At 32.7% G+C, this 14,963-nt stretch overlaps 2 protein-coding genes across 4 annotated transcripts; one reads left to right on the forward strand and one right to left on the reverse strand.

The window, feature by feature from the left end:
• Positions 1-912: 912 nt before the first annotated feature.
• Positions 913-7,050, reverse strand: LOC123916468 (pentatricopeptide repeat-containing protein At5g48910-like). 3 transcript variants are annotated; one of them, XM_045967933.1, is made up of 3 exons: positions 4,423-6,887; positions 1,717-1,825; positions 913-959 (listed from the first exon to the last, which is right to left on the reverse strand). In XM_045967933.1, exon 1 carries the CDS (start codon positions 6,720-6,722, stop codon positions 5,118-5,120), a length of 1,605 nt encoding a protein of 534 aa, XP_045823889.1. In that variant the 5' UTR covers positions 6,723-6,887; the 3' UTR covers positions 913-959; positions 1,717-1,825; positions 4,423-5,117. The 3 variants fall into 3 exon arrangements, with proteins under 3 accessions (XP_045823889.1, XP_045823887.1, XP_045823888.1); XM_045967931.1 differs by lacking the exon at positions 913-959 and having other exon boundaries at positions 1,439-1,825; positions 4,423-4,789; positions 4,901-6,887; XM_045967932.1 differs by lacking the exon at positions 913-959 and having other exon boundaries at positions 1,439-1,825; positions 4,423-7,050.
• Positions 7,051-11,009: 3,959 nt separating this feature from the next.
• On the forward strand, positions 11,010-13,285 carry LOC123915096 (spermidine coumaroyl-CoA acyltransferase-like). Its single transcript, XM_045966246.1, has 3 exons — positions 11,010-11,259; positions 11,612-12,579; positions 13,118-13,285. Exons 1-3 carry the CDS (start codon positions 11,010-11,012, stop codon positions 13,283-13,285), a joined length of 1,386 nt encoding a protein of 461 aa, XP_045822202.1.
• The last annotated feature ends 1,678 nt before the right edge of the window (positions 13,286-14,963 follow it).

Here is a 14,963-nt window from a genome sequence, read left to right on the forward strand (position 1 = left end):
TTTGATGGTTTCCTTTTATTACGCATTCTTGTTATTTTTTCATCTGTCCCTGTGTAGATTAAAATCATTAGGAAGATGATGATAATGGTTACATGTTCGATTGGAAGATGATTTTTTTTATCAAAGAATGACATCGATTATTATATATAGAATCATCAAAAATTTTGTAAAAAAAAAATATCAACAAATTCAATTATTCAACTGGTTATACATATAGATGTAATATGACTTTGACATTCATTTTTTTTTTGACAAACTTTGACATTCATTTTACTTTCATGGTTTATCATCAAATTAAAACGGTTACAAAATCATTCTTGCAGAGGATCAGTGTTGAAAGAATTATGTGGATTGCTTTTTTCTTCTTTTTTTCCTTCCCTTTTTTTTACCAATTAGTATTAATTATGATTTAGGGAAGAGTAAATATTGAGTAATAAAATGAATCAGTAAATATTGGGAGAATGATTAAGGAAGTTGAGGTCACACCATTATTAATTAGAATTAATATTGATCATTGGATTAATACAAAATCAAGAGTGAGGATGTGGAGTAACTCAAAAGACTTACTCTTGGAGTCAATATAACCCTCCTCTATATATATATATATAAAATAATTACACTTGAATAAAAGACAAACAAATAGGTTGCGCCGCTAACGCTTTTTGGATGGCAAAACCAATAATTGTTAATGAAAAATAATTCCGATGATATGAATATAATAATGAGTAAATTTTTAAAATAATATCAATTGTTATTTTTTAATATTACTGTAAATATTTTGAATTTACACAATTTAATAAATAGAACTTTATTTATGAAAAAAGTTTAGATGAGTTGAAGCTTGAAGACTTAACACTTACCAAGTTATTAGCACATTATCCACCAATATGATCCTCACGCCAAAAAAAAAAAAAAAAAAACTCAAGTCACCGAACTGAGTCCTTACAAATTGGAATAACCTACATCATAAAAATTTAGACATAAGTACATAGAATATTAATAAGAAATAAAAACTAAAATTTACATTTATAGGGAGCGATCAAGAACACATGGGGCATATGCATGTTCAACAAAATTGCACAAAAAAGGGGTAACTGAATGCAATAAAATCCATACCATGGTAGGGCTTAGTTTGGTTAAGACTTTATTAATCCTACCTCATATTTACAAGACATTAATTCCATAATTCGAATATGTGACCTCTTCTTGAAACAAGACATGAAATCTAATTATTGCACTAAGACTCATTTTATGTGCAACCTTGCATAATAATACTTGCACATGTAATTAGCCAATTTGAGTGAATTTGGTTCGATTGTATCCTATTTGAATAAACAACTTATTTAAGTGCTTATGTCATAAGAGTTTATCACGTAAGAGTTTATGTCATAAAAGCTTATGTTGCACAAGTTATTTGCATTTACATTTAGACATGTACATTGAAAAGCGCTTACACAAAAATACGTGTTTGGATAAAATAAGTGTTTGTACATTGAACATTGAAAAGTGCTTAAACGAAAATTAGTGTTTGGATTTATAATTACAAAAGCACTTATAAAATGTTATAATTTTTTAGACATGTGCATTGAAAACTTCTTATAGAAAAATAGGTGTTTGGATGTATAATTACAAAAGCACTTATAAAATGTTGCAACTTTTCGATCGAAAAGTGCTTATACAAAAATAAGTGTTTGGATGTATAATAGTATTTCTTACTCTCTATTTGTCTGGTACTTTCTTGAGATGTCTGCTCTCATTTGCTACCCCTGCAATAGTATCAACTACACTAGTATTGTCCTCTTTTCAAGTATTGTCCTCTAAATACCTATTTTGATCAAATAAACAAAATTTAAATGAGTGAATAAAACTACTATATCCAAACATGGTCAAAGAATACTCTCCAGAGAAATTTGAATGAAAGTAAAGTTTCTGATATCTTACAGAGAAGTTAATTTATATATTAAACATATTTTAGACATCAGAACTCAACAATAAAATCAATAGACACAATATACATTTGTGTGATTTCCTAGAATTCACGTTATGCAATTACTGCAACATCAAAAAGTACAAATTCAAAGAGGAGTTACATAATTAAGAACTAAAGAGAACATATAAGTAAATTCTGTTCCAAGGGAGCTACTTATAAACAAAAGAGAGAAAGAAAATCTCTGGTCTTGCTTCCAGAGAAACTATCCCACATAAAAACCAATGTGCTGAAAGCATGAACATTTAAACTATAACAATAGAATCACACTATCTGGAAGGAGATCAATATTTTCTTTTCAATTTCGGAAAGGTAAAAAAAAAAAGGGATATCAGAAAAATGGTAATATATAAAAAATGTAGTGCCTCTCCACTAAAATAAGGATGCTGGTGGTAATCAACAACTATACTATCAATCCAGCCTTTACTTACCTCGCGGCCCAACTCTGGATTACCGGGGCCTCCTTCCCTTGGAAACCAGAGGGTTAACACCAAAAAATAAGTACATAAATAAATAAGGATGCTGGTGGTAATCAACAACTATACAACCAGTCCAGTTCCAGCTCAGTAATCTTTCTGCTCCAAAAATCAATCTGTGCAAAACACTTTCTCAAAGCACTACACACTACCTGCCTATATCATGCTACTAGAACTAGCAAAAGAAGAAAAAAGAACGAAAAAATTCATAATCCTTTGCATCCAATTCTAAGTCACTATACACATCTTGTCATTCTGTTCCCTACATATCAATCCATTCATTGTGTACGACTAAGTACTATGTCCTATAGCATACAGTACCGAACAATAAGATATACGTATATGAATCTATCCATTGTTTACTACTATGTCTATGGGTGCGTTTGATTCGTAAAACAGCAAAAACTAGACAGAACAAGATAATACAGGACAAAACTGTACCGGAGAGATATAAGGCGATAATATTTTTATATTCGAAAATTAAATGGGTATTTTCGTATTTTTTATAGTTGTACTGTGGACAAAAAGTTGTCCTGTGGTTTAGTGAGGGACAAAAAATCTTGTTTTTGTCCTGTCCCTTGCTACCTAATTTGTCCAGTTTCAAATCAAACAGAGTACAACAAAAGTTGTCCAGTCCAATCCCCTGTTTTTTAGCAGATCAAACGCACCCTATATCCTATAGCTTCAAATACATCCATAGAATACTACCCAAATGCTTCAAATTGATAAATGATAATTTAACAACACATTGTATTAGTCCAACATTACTTTAGAAAATAATAAAATAAAAATAAGATAGGATAGGTTCTTTCACAGTCGCAATTCAGAACAAAATCAGGAGAAACAGAAACAAACGTACTTTCATGCATTTTTTAAAAGTTTTATCAAACAAACAGGTTTTGGCTTTGGTACAACATTATATAAAGCTTTCCTTGAAGAAAACCGTGAAAGTATGAGTAACTGTTATTCCAAGCCAGAAGTTTGCAAGGTGGACCAGTTTGTGGAAAAGATTTTGTTAGACTCAGTTTTCAACATGGAGCTATTTTTGAGAAAAGCAAATAAATCGGAACAGAAAAAGTACTACAGGTTCACCACATCATGGATCTACAAGATCATGCAAAGGGATTTGTTCTGCTTGAAAACCCAGCTTCCTATGTTTGTATTAGAGGAATTACAAAAAAGGGTCTTATTAGAAGATAATGGTATCGACAAGGAAAACTCTGTTCGTTTTAATGAGCTTGCTTCTAACTACTTTGAAGATTATTATCCTCACAAGTTAAGCCAAAAAGTAGAGACGAACCAGAATATGTACTAAGGATTGCAACAAAGTTGAATGAAGCAGGTTCTTTAAGAAAGTTCAAGTTAGAAGGAAGCTATTTCAACACAAAGTTTAACAAAAACACCAATTCTTGGATAGTTTTTGTGCCCGAGTTCCTTACGATTATCAAAATGATTAAAGGCGTCAAGGTTCGTTTGGAAATCCCACATTTGAAAGTAGACCTAGTAACTTATTCTGTTCTTAGGAAACTCGTTGCATTGGATCAGTGTCGCTATTCCTACCAACCTTTGTTATGCAACTATATTTCTCTAATTGACTCTTTGATTTATACTCATGAAGATGTGGAAATGTTGGTTGACACAGAACCATTAACCGTGATTTTGTGTGTTTTATTCCTAATCGATGAATCTTACCGAGTTCTAAATTCTAATGTTTAGAAGGAAGCAATTGCCTAATTTAAGAATAAATATTACTTTTGTTGCAAATGTGAGAACTGTCTTACATTGAACAGGGACAAGCAAGCAGATCAGGAACAAGCAAAAATCACATAAAAAGTCATTAACAAGAAAAAGTCAAAATCAAGCAAATCAAACACAGGAACAAACAAAAACCACTTCCATGCATAAACGAATGGAATAGTAAGCAAATCGACCCAAAATAAAAGGAATGTGTATAAATACCTGAGTTGAAGAGCGAAGTAAGGGGAAGACGAGAAGCACGGAACTAGGGCTCATCAGAGTTGCAAAGCGAACAGAGAGAAAGTGAGTTGCAGAGCAATAGGTTGCAGAGTGAAGAGAGATTTGCATGTTTTGTGTTTGTTGATCAGTTCGCTAAACAGTATGTGGGTCCGTGTTTTTGGGTGTTCATAAGCTTATTGGAATTCATAAGCCCAAATTCATAAACTTGTTGGGGGAGATTGTCAAAAACTGCTTGTGGGAGCTCATAAGTTTTTATGATATTCTTTCGCAAACAGTTCCATTAATACTTATGCTTGTAGATAAGCCCAAAATAAGCCAATCTAAACAACCCCATACATACTTCATTGATCTGTGGATTAAACACATAAAATTACACACACATAATAACAACCCCGGGCAAAAGAAGTTCAGGAAGAGTTTTTTTATAGGCAAAAAGAATTTTGAATAGACTGAAAAGAACCTAAGCACAGGATGTGATTTAAGAACATTGCGCAAAATAGCTTATGCAAGGAAAGATTATGGTTCTCCACACAAACAGAACAAAACTGCAACTATAGAATTTAAATCCAACCCACAAAATGTCCAAAAACTGCATTGGTACAGCTGAAAACTTCTGAAAGTCACATCCCACTAATCATACAACTCAGCTCCAAAATTGATCCCTTTCTTCTTCCTTATCATGCTACACAGGTGAGATGTTTTGGTGAGTAACCAGCTTCAGTTATCCTCAGTCCTATTATTTCAAGCATTTTGTAAATGTCTGAAGAATGGTCATGGTCTCTGTCCCCTGCAACAAAACGATGAACTCTACCATCCCCTTCAATCAAGCTCCAACCCGCAACTTTATTGGAAACTCTCTCAACCATCAACCTCCGAACTCTAACGACATCTTCCCATTTTCTTGCTTTTGCATAGATTCCAGATAACTGCACATAATGACCATCATGTGTAGGATCCAACTTTAACAACTTATTCCCAATATTTTCTCCCATTTCCACTAACCCATGAATCTTACAAGCATCAAGCAGTGTTGCCCACATTATAGGATCCGGTGCAACAGTCATGGTTTCAATCAACCGAACTGCTTCATCTATTAACCCTGCACGAGCCAAGAGATCCACCATGCACCCATAGTGCTCCATCTCCGGTGGAATGCCATAACCATCTACCATTAACTTAAAGTAATGCCTTCCCTCACTAACAAAACCAGCCCTACTACAAGCATTTAAAACACCAACGAAAGTCACATTCACAGGACTAAAACCCTCACGTATAAACTCATGAAATAATCCAATTGCTTCCTTTGGACGATCATGTGAAGCCAGCCCACAAATCATAACATTCCAAGTCCATATATCCTTCTCCAACATTCCATCAAACAAGGCTCTAGACTCTTCAATGCAACCACACTTTGCATACATGTCAACCAAAGCAGTTCCAATCAGAACAGTTATTCGAAACCTCAAAGACTCAATAGTGGAATGAATAAACTTCCCAAACCCTAACAAACCCAAATTAGCAGAAGCAGAAAGCACAGTAACCAAAATAGCCTCATTAGGTTTTATCCCTTTCTCCCTCATCAACCTAAAACACTCCAACCCATCTTCCAAGTTCCCATTTTGAACATACCCCATTATCATAGTACTCCAAGAAACAACATCTCTCTCAGGCATTTCATCGAACATCTTCTCCGCAACAAAAACCTCACCTTTTCTAACCAAACCAGCTAACATAGAATTCCAAGTCACAACATCACTGCAAATACTATCTGTATCTTCCTCAAACACCTTCTTAGAACACTCCGTTGCATCAGAACACTCAAAGTAAAAATGAATAAGCGCGTTACGAACAAACACGTGGCGCACGTAACCGAGCTTGATCACATGACAATGAACCTGAACACCAGGTGTAAGCTTGAAATTTTCTTTTGTGCATGCATTAAGTAGGAAAGTGAATGTGTGTTGATTGGGTTTGAGGAAACGACGTCGCATTGAGGAGTAAAGTGAGAGTGAGTTCAAAGGAGATGAATTTGATTTGGCGTGACAACGAATGATGGAGTTGAATGCAAAAACGGTAGGGAATGAAATTGAGTTGAAAATGGAGAGGGAATAGTTGAGTGGGAATTTAGAGAGAGAAAGTAGAGAGAGAATGTGAAAGATGAGACGGGATTGAGATTGGCCTGAAACGACGACGTGTGCATGGGTTTGTTTGATTTGGTGTAGTGAAGGTTTTTTTGGGAGAGAAGATAAAAGGGGTTTGATTTTGTTGGGAAACATAGACATAGGAGAAAGTTGTTAATGTTACTCTAATGGTGCAGCAAGAGTGTTTTGGTTGAACAAAAACAGTAGGGTGGCAGTGCTGGTGGTGGCCACCATCTCCGTTGGTCTGAGTTATGAATTATGATGGTGGAGAACACACGGAGCTGGCATATTTAGTTTTTTGTCATGTACTAGTCTATAGAGAGCTGAAAATGAGTCGAGTCGAATCTATGTTAGTTCGACTCGAAACTTGGTTCGAGTTCAATAAGAACTTCTTCTTTTTTTAACTCGAGTTGCTCGTTTAGAGTTTACGAGCAGTTCGATTCAATTCGTTTGGAGTATTGTTTCTTTTACATGACTTATTTCTTTATGATGTGTTTTTAATGTATGTATCCAAATTTTTTTTGGTAAAATCACATTCATCCACTCTTTTACTTTCTTCCATAGGTAAAACACATGATAAAATTATACTCCCTCTCTCTATTCTAAATTATAAAGAAAAAGACAAAAATCACACTTATTATGAAAATATGTGGGCGTATTTGAAATATGTTTTTATGGGATGGTGATCCTAGGGATTGGGGTCTTGGACGAGTGTGGGCGTATTTTCTGCCTTCTTATCTTGTTTTCGTCTTTTTCTTTCTTGTTAGTCGTGTAGCAGTATTAGGATTTGGTGGCTCCTTGTCTATATTCAGGGACAAGCTTAAGAGTTTTCTATCTACAAATTCATTCTATTTTTTTTCTTTACTTTGAGGACTCAGTATTTCTTGTACTTTTTTTTTGTCTTAGATGAAGTGGTAATCCACTAAAATTAAACTCACATATAATTGTAAGATCCTGAGTTCGAACCGGATATTTCTTGTACTCCCTTTAGCAGACTCTTTTACTATATATGTTCTTTCTTATTTATATTTAATTATATTTGCATTAAAGAAAAAATGATTTTTTTTACAATAAAAAAAGATGATTGTTGATAATCATTAATGTAAGATCCCGAGTTCGAACCCGGGTACTTCTTGTACTCCCTTTAGCAGACTCTTTTACTATATATGTTCTTTCTTATTTATATTTAATTATATTTGCATTAAAAAAAAAGATGAGTTTTAAGTTCCATGTCATTTTCTTTAAATTAAAAAAACAAAATTAAAACATAGAAGGGACCAACTTGAAACATAAAATAAACATAAAAGACCAACTTAAAACCTAAAATAAACATAAGGGACCAACTTAAAACTTAAAATTTGACGGGAGGGACTAACTATTACAACGGAAGAAAAGATAATGGATCAACTTGAACTTTTAAAAAACAAGGGATCAAATTGAAAACTAAAATAAAGATATGGGAGCAAAAGTATCGTTAAGCCAATTTTATATATAAGAATTTCTTCTCCTATGTGTCCCCCACCCCGACATACACCCCCATCCACCCACCCACCCACTATGAGAGTTTGTAACTAAATTAATGTTGTTTGCCTTCATCCACCATTAAGAATAGAGTTTGACTTTGTCTGGCATTTGAGTTAAGGACTTATCTGCTATTTTGAATAATCTATTGTTTCTTTCAGTCAACATAACTCAAACACATAAAAGTCAGATGAGTTGCACGAAGGAACGTTGCGATTTTAGACCACCTACTGAGTAAATGAACTAGATAAAGTGATCGGAAAGGTACTGGGAGTCCACCGACGTAACACCAATCCACGATCAAACTAGCGCCCAAAGAGAACCAAAGAAGTTGCAAGAGAGGAACAAGTGCTGAGCTGATTCAACACCACCACATCCGAAAACACAAATATGAGCGACTGAAGTGCTAATTCCACGGGTTACCAAATTTGTTTTTATTTCCAACATGTAACGAAAGAGTCTCCACCCAAAAATAAAAACCTTAAGAGGAACCTGCTTATGTCAAAGTCGATCTTCAACTGCGTTCAAACTAGCTGGCTCCTGAGAAGTCAACAACTGATAAACACCACATAGTGAATAGCCTCTAACAGGATCAAGATGTCACTGCCACCTATCAGAGGAATGGTCCTGCAAAAAGATATTGTGAAGTAAAGAAGTCTGACACTCCCACAACTGTCTCCACCACTCTCATGCCTCCCCTCCGACTCCCCACTCTAAAGAAGATATCTCTGCTACCATCCTCAACTAATTCTCCGCTATAATTGAGTATGGGGGTATTTTCTGCATTCTTCTATTATTTTCTTCTTTTTCTTTCTTGTTGGTTGTGTAGTACTTTTAGGATTTAATTTGGTGGCTCCCAGTTTATTCACGACAAATTTAAGAGTTTTCTATCTACGAATTCATTCTATTTTTTTTTTCTTTACTTAGAAGACTAGTACTTCTTGCATTGTACTCCATTTAGTAGACTCTTTTGCTATAGATTTCTCATTTATATTTAATTATATTTACCATTAAAGAAAACATCCTTGACAACCATTAATTTTTTATTGTAAATTATTTTGTTTTTATCTTAATTAAATTATTATGAAGTGATGTGTCTACATGCTTAGTTCTAAAAATTATGTAGATTTTACTTCACAATTATTTATTTTTAACAGAAACAATCATTTTTTATCAAAAAAAAAAAAACTGAAACAATCATTTCTTAAATTTATTTATATTTTAGCTAAACACTAGATTAACTTCACATAGAAGGTTACTCCCCCACTATTTTCCAAAGCCACACATAAAATCTAGATCTATCTTCGACATTTCTCATCGCTTTCTAAGTGATTAAAGAAAAAACCAAAACTTTGTCAAAAAAAAAGAAAAAACCAAAACTAATAGAGAATCAGAAAACAAGTAGCACGTTAAACATTTTTATCAGAGCAACCCATCTATCAATGACCATTGACCTGACAAGAATACAAAAAAATTATACTCCCTCCTATCATTTTTATAGAGTTTAATTGTTGTGTATTGTCATCTGTAAATTTTTTTTTACCTATATATTCAATGATGTGCTGCCACATCATTTAATAAACATGACACATTATATGTTTTTAAATATCATATATGATGTGTCGATATATTATTAGATTCATATATAAAATAGTTTTACACTGACATTACATATAAATTAAATTCATTTTTATAAGAGATATTTTACTTTTAGATTTATGAAATAATTTATGTATTTGTCTATATTATAAACCATATACATTAATTATTGAATGAAGATAAGTCAATTATCTCTTATAAAAATGACCGAAATGAGTAGTTAATACTGATAGTTAGTATTTACAAACACACGTATACAATGAAGCACGCTATACACGTGTTACATAATTTACACTGCACAGCACACCAAATGGATTTGATTCCGATCTCTAACATCTTTTATTTAATTTTAATAGAATACTAGTAAGATACAAAGATGTGATTAGTTACTGCTTTTAAAATAAATAAAAAAATTGACAAATATATATATATATATATATATATATATATATATATATATATATATATATATATATATATATATATATATATATATTTTTTGGTTTACAATGGGGAAAAATAAAAATATATTTTAATAACTATATAATTGAACCCTTAATAATTCAAGATTCAAGAGTAATTAATTAAAAGAAATGATCTCTTTTTATATTAACTAAATTTTTTTAAATTTTTCATTTTTTTTTTGTGTGGCATGCTATTGTATAGTCTATTATTTGGACAACCTGAAATATAATACTATAAGCGGGTCTCCAAAGATAGAAAATCTTGTGGATATAGTGAAACTTTTTTCTTGAAAATTGTTTTTAGGTAAAAACTCTCATAGCCCCTACTCTTTCTATGAATGAAAGGTGCAAACTCTCTTGTGCTGGTTCAGTAAGGTGATATGAGGATATGGTGTCTGAATGCTTTAGGTTCTGGTTGACTGGTATCTCTTGATGAGATGATCTCTTAGTTTGCTGCTTGTCCTCTCCTGTTCTTTTTGTGGCTGCTCTGGATGGTTGCGGTAGATACTAATTTTTGGGAGTCTTTTTATGCATTTTTAGCTGGTTATTGTATTTTTGATCGATATTTCTATTACTATTGGTTTGTATTATGACTTTTCATTTATCCGTTATATTTATTATATTTGCGATTAAAAAAGATAAATAGAGATGCATTACTTAAGAAAAATATATGAAAAGAATCTTACACTTGTCAAATCTGATATTAATATATGAACTCCATGCATGCAATTTATATATAATAATTTCTTCTCCAACATCTTCACTTTCATAATCACTCACCATTTTCCAAAGGCAAAACCAATCTAGATCTATCTTCCCACATTTTTTCATCATTTTCCATTCCATGGCTTATCAAAAAGCCCTCTTAAAACTTGAAATCAAAGATATTGTTCTTGTAAAACCAACAAAATCCACCCCTTCTTGTTTACTTTCTCTCTCAACAATTGACAATAAAGCCTACAATGATGAAATATGCCAAACCATTCATGTATACCGATCATCAATTCATAATTCTCCTAATAATAGTTTCAACCCTTCTCATTTGATTAAACAAGCACTCTCAAAATCTTTGTTTTATTATTATCCTCTTGCAGGTAATTTTTTTTTAACGGCAAATTAATGTTAATAGTTAGTTGTTAAAAATGTTAACTAAAGAAATTATTACGCTCGGTATTTTTTTTTCTTAAACTGCGAAATCAACTACTATCTTCGTCTCATTTTATGACACTCATCACTTTAACTAAATGTACTATTTATATATTTTGTTTTGACCGTATTTTTCTAAGAGTATATAAATATAAATATTATCATATATGATCTTGTTTGATTTGTTTCGATAAATATTTTCAAAATATCAAATTTTTATAATTTTTACTAACAGACAATTAAAGATATTCGTAATCAAAATCATGAGACGGAGGTAATACTTATCGGTCTGTCTTGCAGGTAGACTAGTGAAACATGCCGATGATGGAAAGCTTAGAGTCAAGTGCAATCCTAATGAAGAAAATTACGGTGTTCCGGTCTTGGAAGCAAATGCTAAATGCACCCTCTCTTCTCTTCATTACTTGGACAACACTGACACCGATATTGCGAAACATTTGATGCTTGATCTTCCTTCTCCTCACGATAAAACTTACCCTTTGGTGTTAATGGTGACGAAATTTCTTTGCGGAGGTTTCACCATTGGAATGGGAGTGTCACATGCACTTTGTGATGGATTTGGTGGATCTCAATTCTTCAAATCAATTGTTGAACTTGCAAGTGGAAGAATCGAGCCATCGGTGAAACCTGTGTGGGAAAGAGAGAGACTAGTTGGTTCGATAACTAAACAATCGTTTCAATCTCTCATCGATAAAGATTTAGCTGCATTTTCGCCTTTTCTTCAACCGAAAACAATTATTAAACAATATTGTTTTAAGATTGAAAGTGATGTGATAAAAAGACTCAAGATGAGTTTGATGAAAGAAAGTGAAAGTCATTCTAATATCACAACTTTTGAATCACTTGCTGCTTATGTGTGGAGATCAAAAGCAAGAGCGTTAAAACTTAGTCCCAATGGAAAAACAGTGTTGATTATGGAAGTTGGTATGAGAGGCAAAAACCTAAAGGATTATGAATATACACTTCCTGAAGGGTATTATGGGAATGCTATTGTTGATGCAGATCTTGTGTTAAATGTTAATGAGCTTAATGAAAAACCACTCTCTGAGATTGTTAAGCTCATTAAAGAGACTAAAAATGTTGCTTCCACAATTGATTATGTGAGAAAATCGATCGATACTATGGAGACGATAAGACAGGAGGAAGAAGAAGAGGAGGAAGATTTGAACATTGATGATGCAATAATGTATGTGACAGATTGGAAGCATTTAGGTTTCATGGAAAGTGTAGATTTTGAAGGCTATGAATTAGTGAATTTAGTGCCAGCACCATGCAACTTGTTTAAGTGTCTTGATCAGTGGCGGCTCGCACACATGTGCGAGGCGTGCGACGGCATCGGGCCTCAAAATTTTGAGGGCCTCAGCTCAAAATTTCGAGGTCCTATAATATTACTTATATATTATTTATACCTATAAAATATCAAATGTATATTAATAGATACTTTTTTGACCCTAAACTAATAGTTATATATTATTAATGTTCATATAATATCATACGAGTATCAATAGATTAGTTAGCTATACTCGTAAATATAGTTTTAGTCCATTTTTATCTTTGCATAAAATTTAACCTTAGATTAGGAGATTCTTTTTTAACGTTATATACAAAGATAATTATTTTGTATTTCTTATCTCATTTGATTTAATGCAATTGGTTTAATATTGATAATCTATATGTTTACAAAAATAAAAATGACTTTTTTATATTATACCTGATTTAAATCGACAATTTTTTTAAAAAAAAATAAAATAAAATTATATTAAGGGGCCACTTTTATATTTTGCACAGAGCCTCCTAAAATCTGGAGACGCCCCTGGTCTTGATACATGCATTTTCATGTCTCAAAATAAAATTGATGATCCAATATTAGGTGAAGGAGTTAGGATTTTTATATCCCTTCCTGTTGCTGCCATGCCTAAGTTTAAGGAAGAAATTGATGCTCTCAGATTTCTCTGAACCTCTCTTGAGTATTATTGAATAATTTGCACCATGGTTAATTTTAGTATTTTATTATGAAGATTTTGTTTGTATTGTGATATGCATGTGTCATGTATCGAGAATGGAGATATGTCTGTACAATGTAATTTCTTAGTTTTTTATGCATGAATAAATTATGTTTTTTTTTTGTTTACAATGGAGCAGGATATCGAAATTAGGACTTCTAGCATACTACTCAAACCTCACTAAACCAATTCTAGTGGTTTATAAATTATGTTTTGTAAGGCTTTGTTTGTCGGTTAGGAAGGGAATCAAATTTCTTGTTGTAACTGCATCACCTAGTTACAACTATCAGGTGTCCGATATTTGTGAGTGATTTATTTTGTAAAATTGAGTGGAAATAAGAACGTCTGATCTTAAATCAACGATTGAGATCAATTATTGCGTTAAATTGTGCACTACACGAATGAAGGTTATTTGAAAGGGGCAAAATGCTCGGGAAAACAAAAAACCGTGGAAAACAGGCTTTTGACGTGGAATTTGGGAGGGGGACACAGGCTCGTAATACACATCGTCGCATACGGTTTATTAGGGGTTATACCTCTATCAAATTTGCGATGGGTGTACCCCTATTAAATTTGCGAGAGGCTTATCCCTATCAAACTTACTAGCATGCTTGTCACGTCTGTTGTATGATGCTGACAGACTGCATGGATGGGACATGTAATTGTGTATTATTCGAGGGGGCTTGCCCTTGTAAAAAATAAATACTTTTAGAAAAAAATTTAAAATCATAAGTTTATAAATAAATATTTATTTAAAAAAATTATAAATAAAATATAAATGAGTTTTAAAAATCCACTAAAATTAAAATATGAAATAATATTTAAAATAAAATCCAAAATAATGTTTTTCCTGATTGATATATACAAAATAAATTTATCCACACTACCAAACTAAATTTAAATTATCCAACCATATTGTTCAAATCCAACATAATATAAATCATCAAATAAAATTATCCAAAATATGATATCCAAAAAAAAAAAAAACCAAAATATTACAAACCACAAATAAAATTATCCAAATATTACAAACCATCATTTTTCTTTGTCTTCCTCCTCATCATTCCTCTTCTTCTTCCTCTTCCTCTTCATCCTCAACTTTCTCACCATGGACTTGATAGGGGAATCATCCTTGGGGTCCACAATAGGTGTCAACGGCTGTTTGGTTGACGCTGTGATAATATAGCACTTGCAACTTTTAGGACTATGCCCTGTTGTTGTTTCATTAATTGTTCTTCAAGAGTTTGTTGTCTCATAAGCATTTGTTTCACAAGAGCCTCATTTTACACCATTTTCCGAATCATTTCTTGCATTTCAGCGTCAATGTTGGAGGTTCAAATACCCCTTCTCCATCAACTATTTTCATATTAAGAGTCTTTCACCTTTCATATAAGTGGCGCGCAAGTGTTCAGCTCCATACAACAACTTCCCCCTAACTTGCCTCCAACAACATTAGTCCAAGTGTTTGGGCACATAGGCTCATCAACTTGGCGAATATAATTTTATAAAATACGATTGATATTTCAATAATTTCATATTTTTTTGGAGCGGTCGTGGTCCACCTAGTTCCGCCTCTGCATAACACATTTAAAAATGCAAAGTGCAAGCAACACTATGAAAAGTGTATTGAT

The sequence above is a fragment of the Trifolium pratense genome, linkage group LG3 (assembly GCF_020283565.1).
Source record: "Trifolium pratense cultivar HEN17-A07 linkage group LG3, ARS_RC_1.1, whole genome shotgun sequence".
Taxonomy (NCBI): Eukaryota; Viridiplantae; Streptophyta; class Magnoliopsida; order Fabales; family Fabaceae; genus Trifolium; species Trifolium pratense.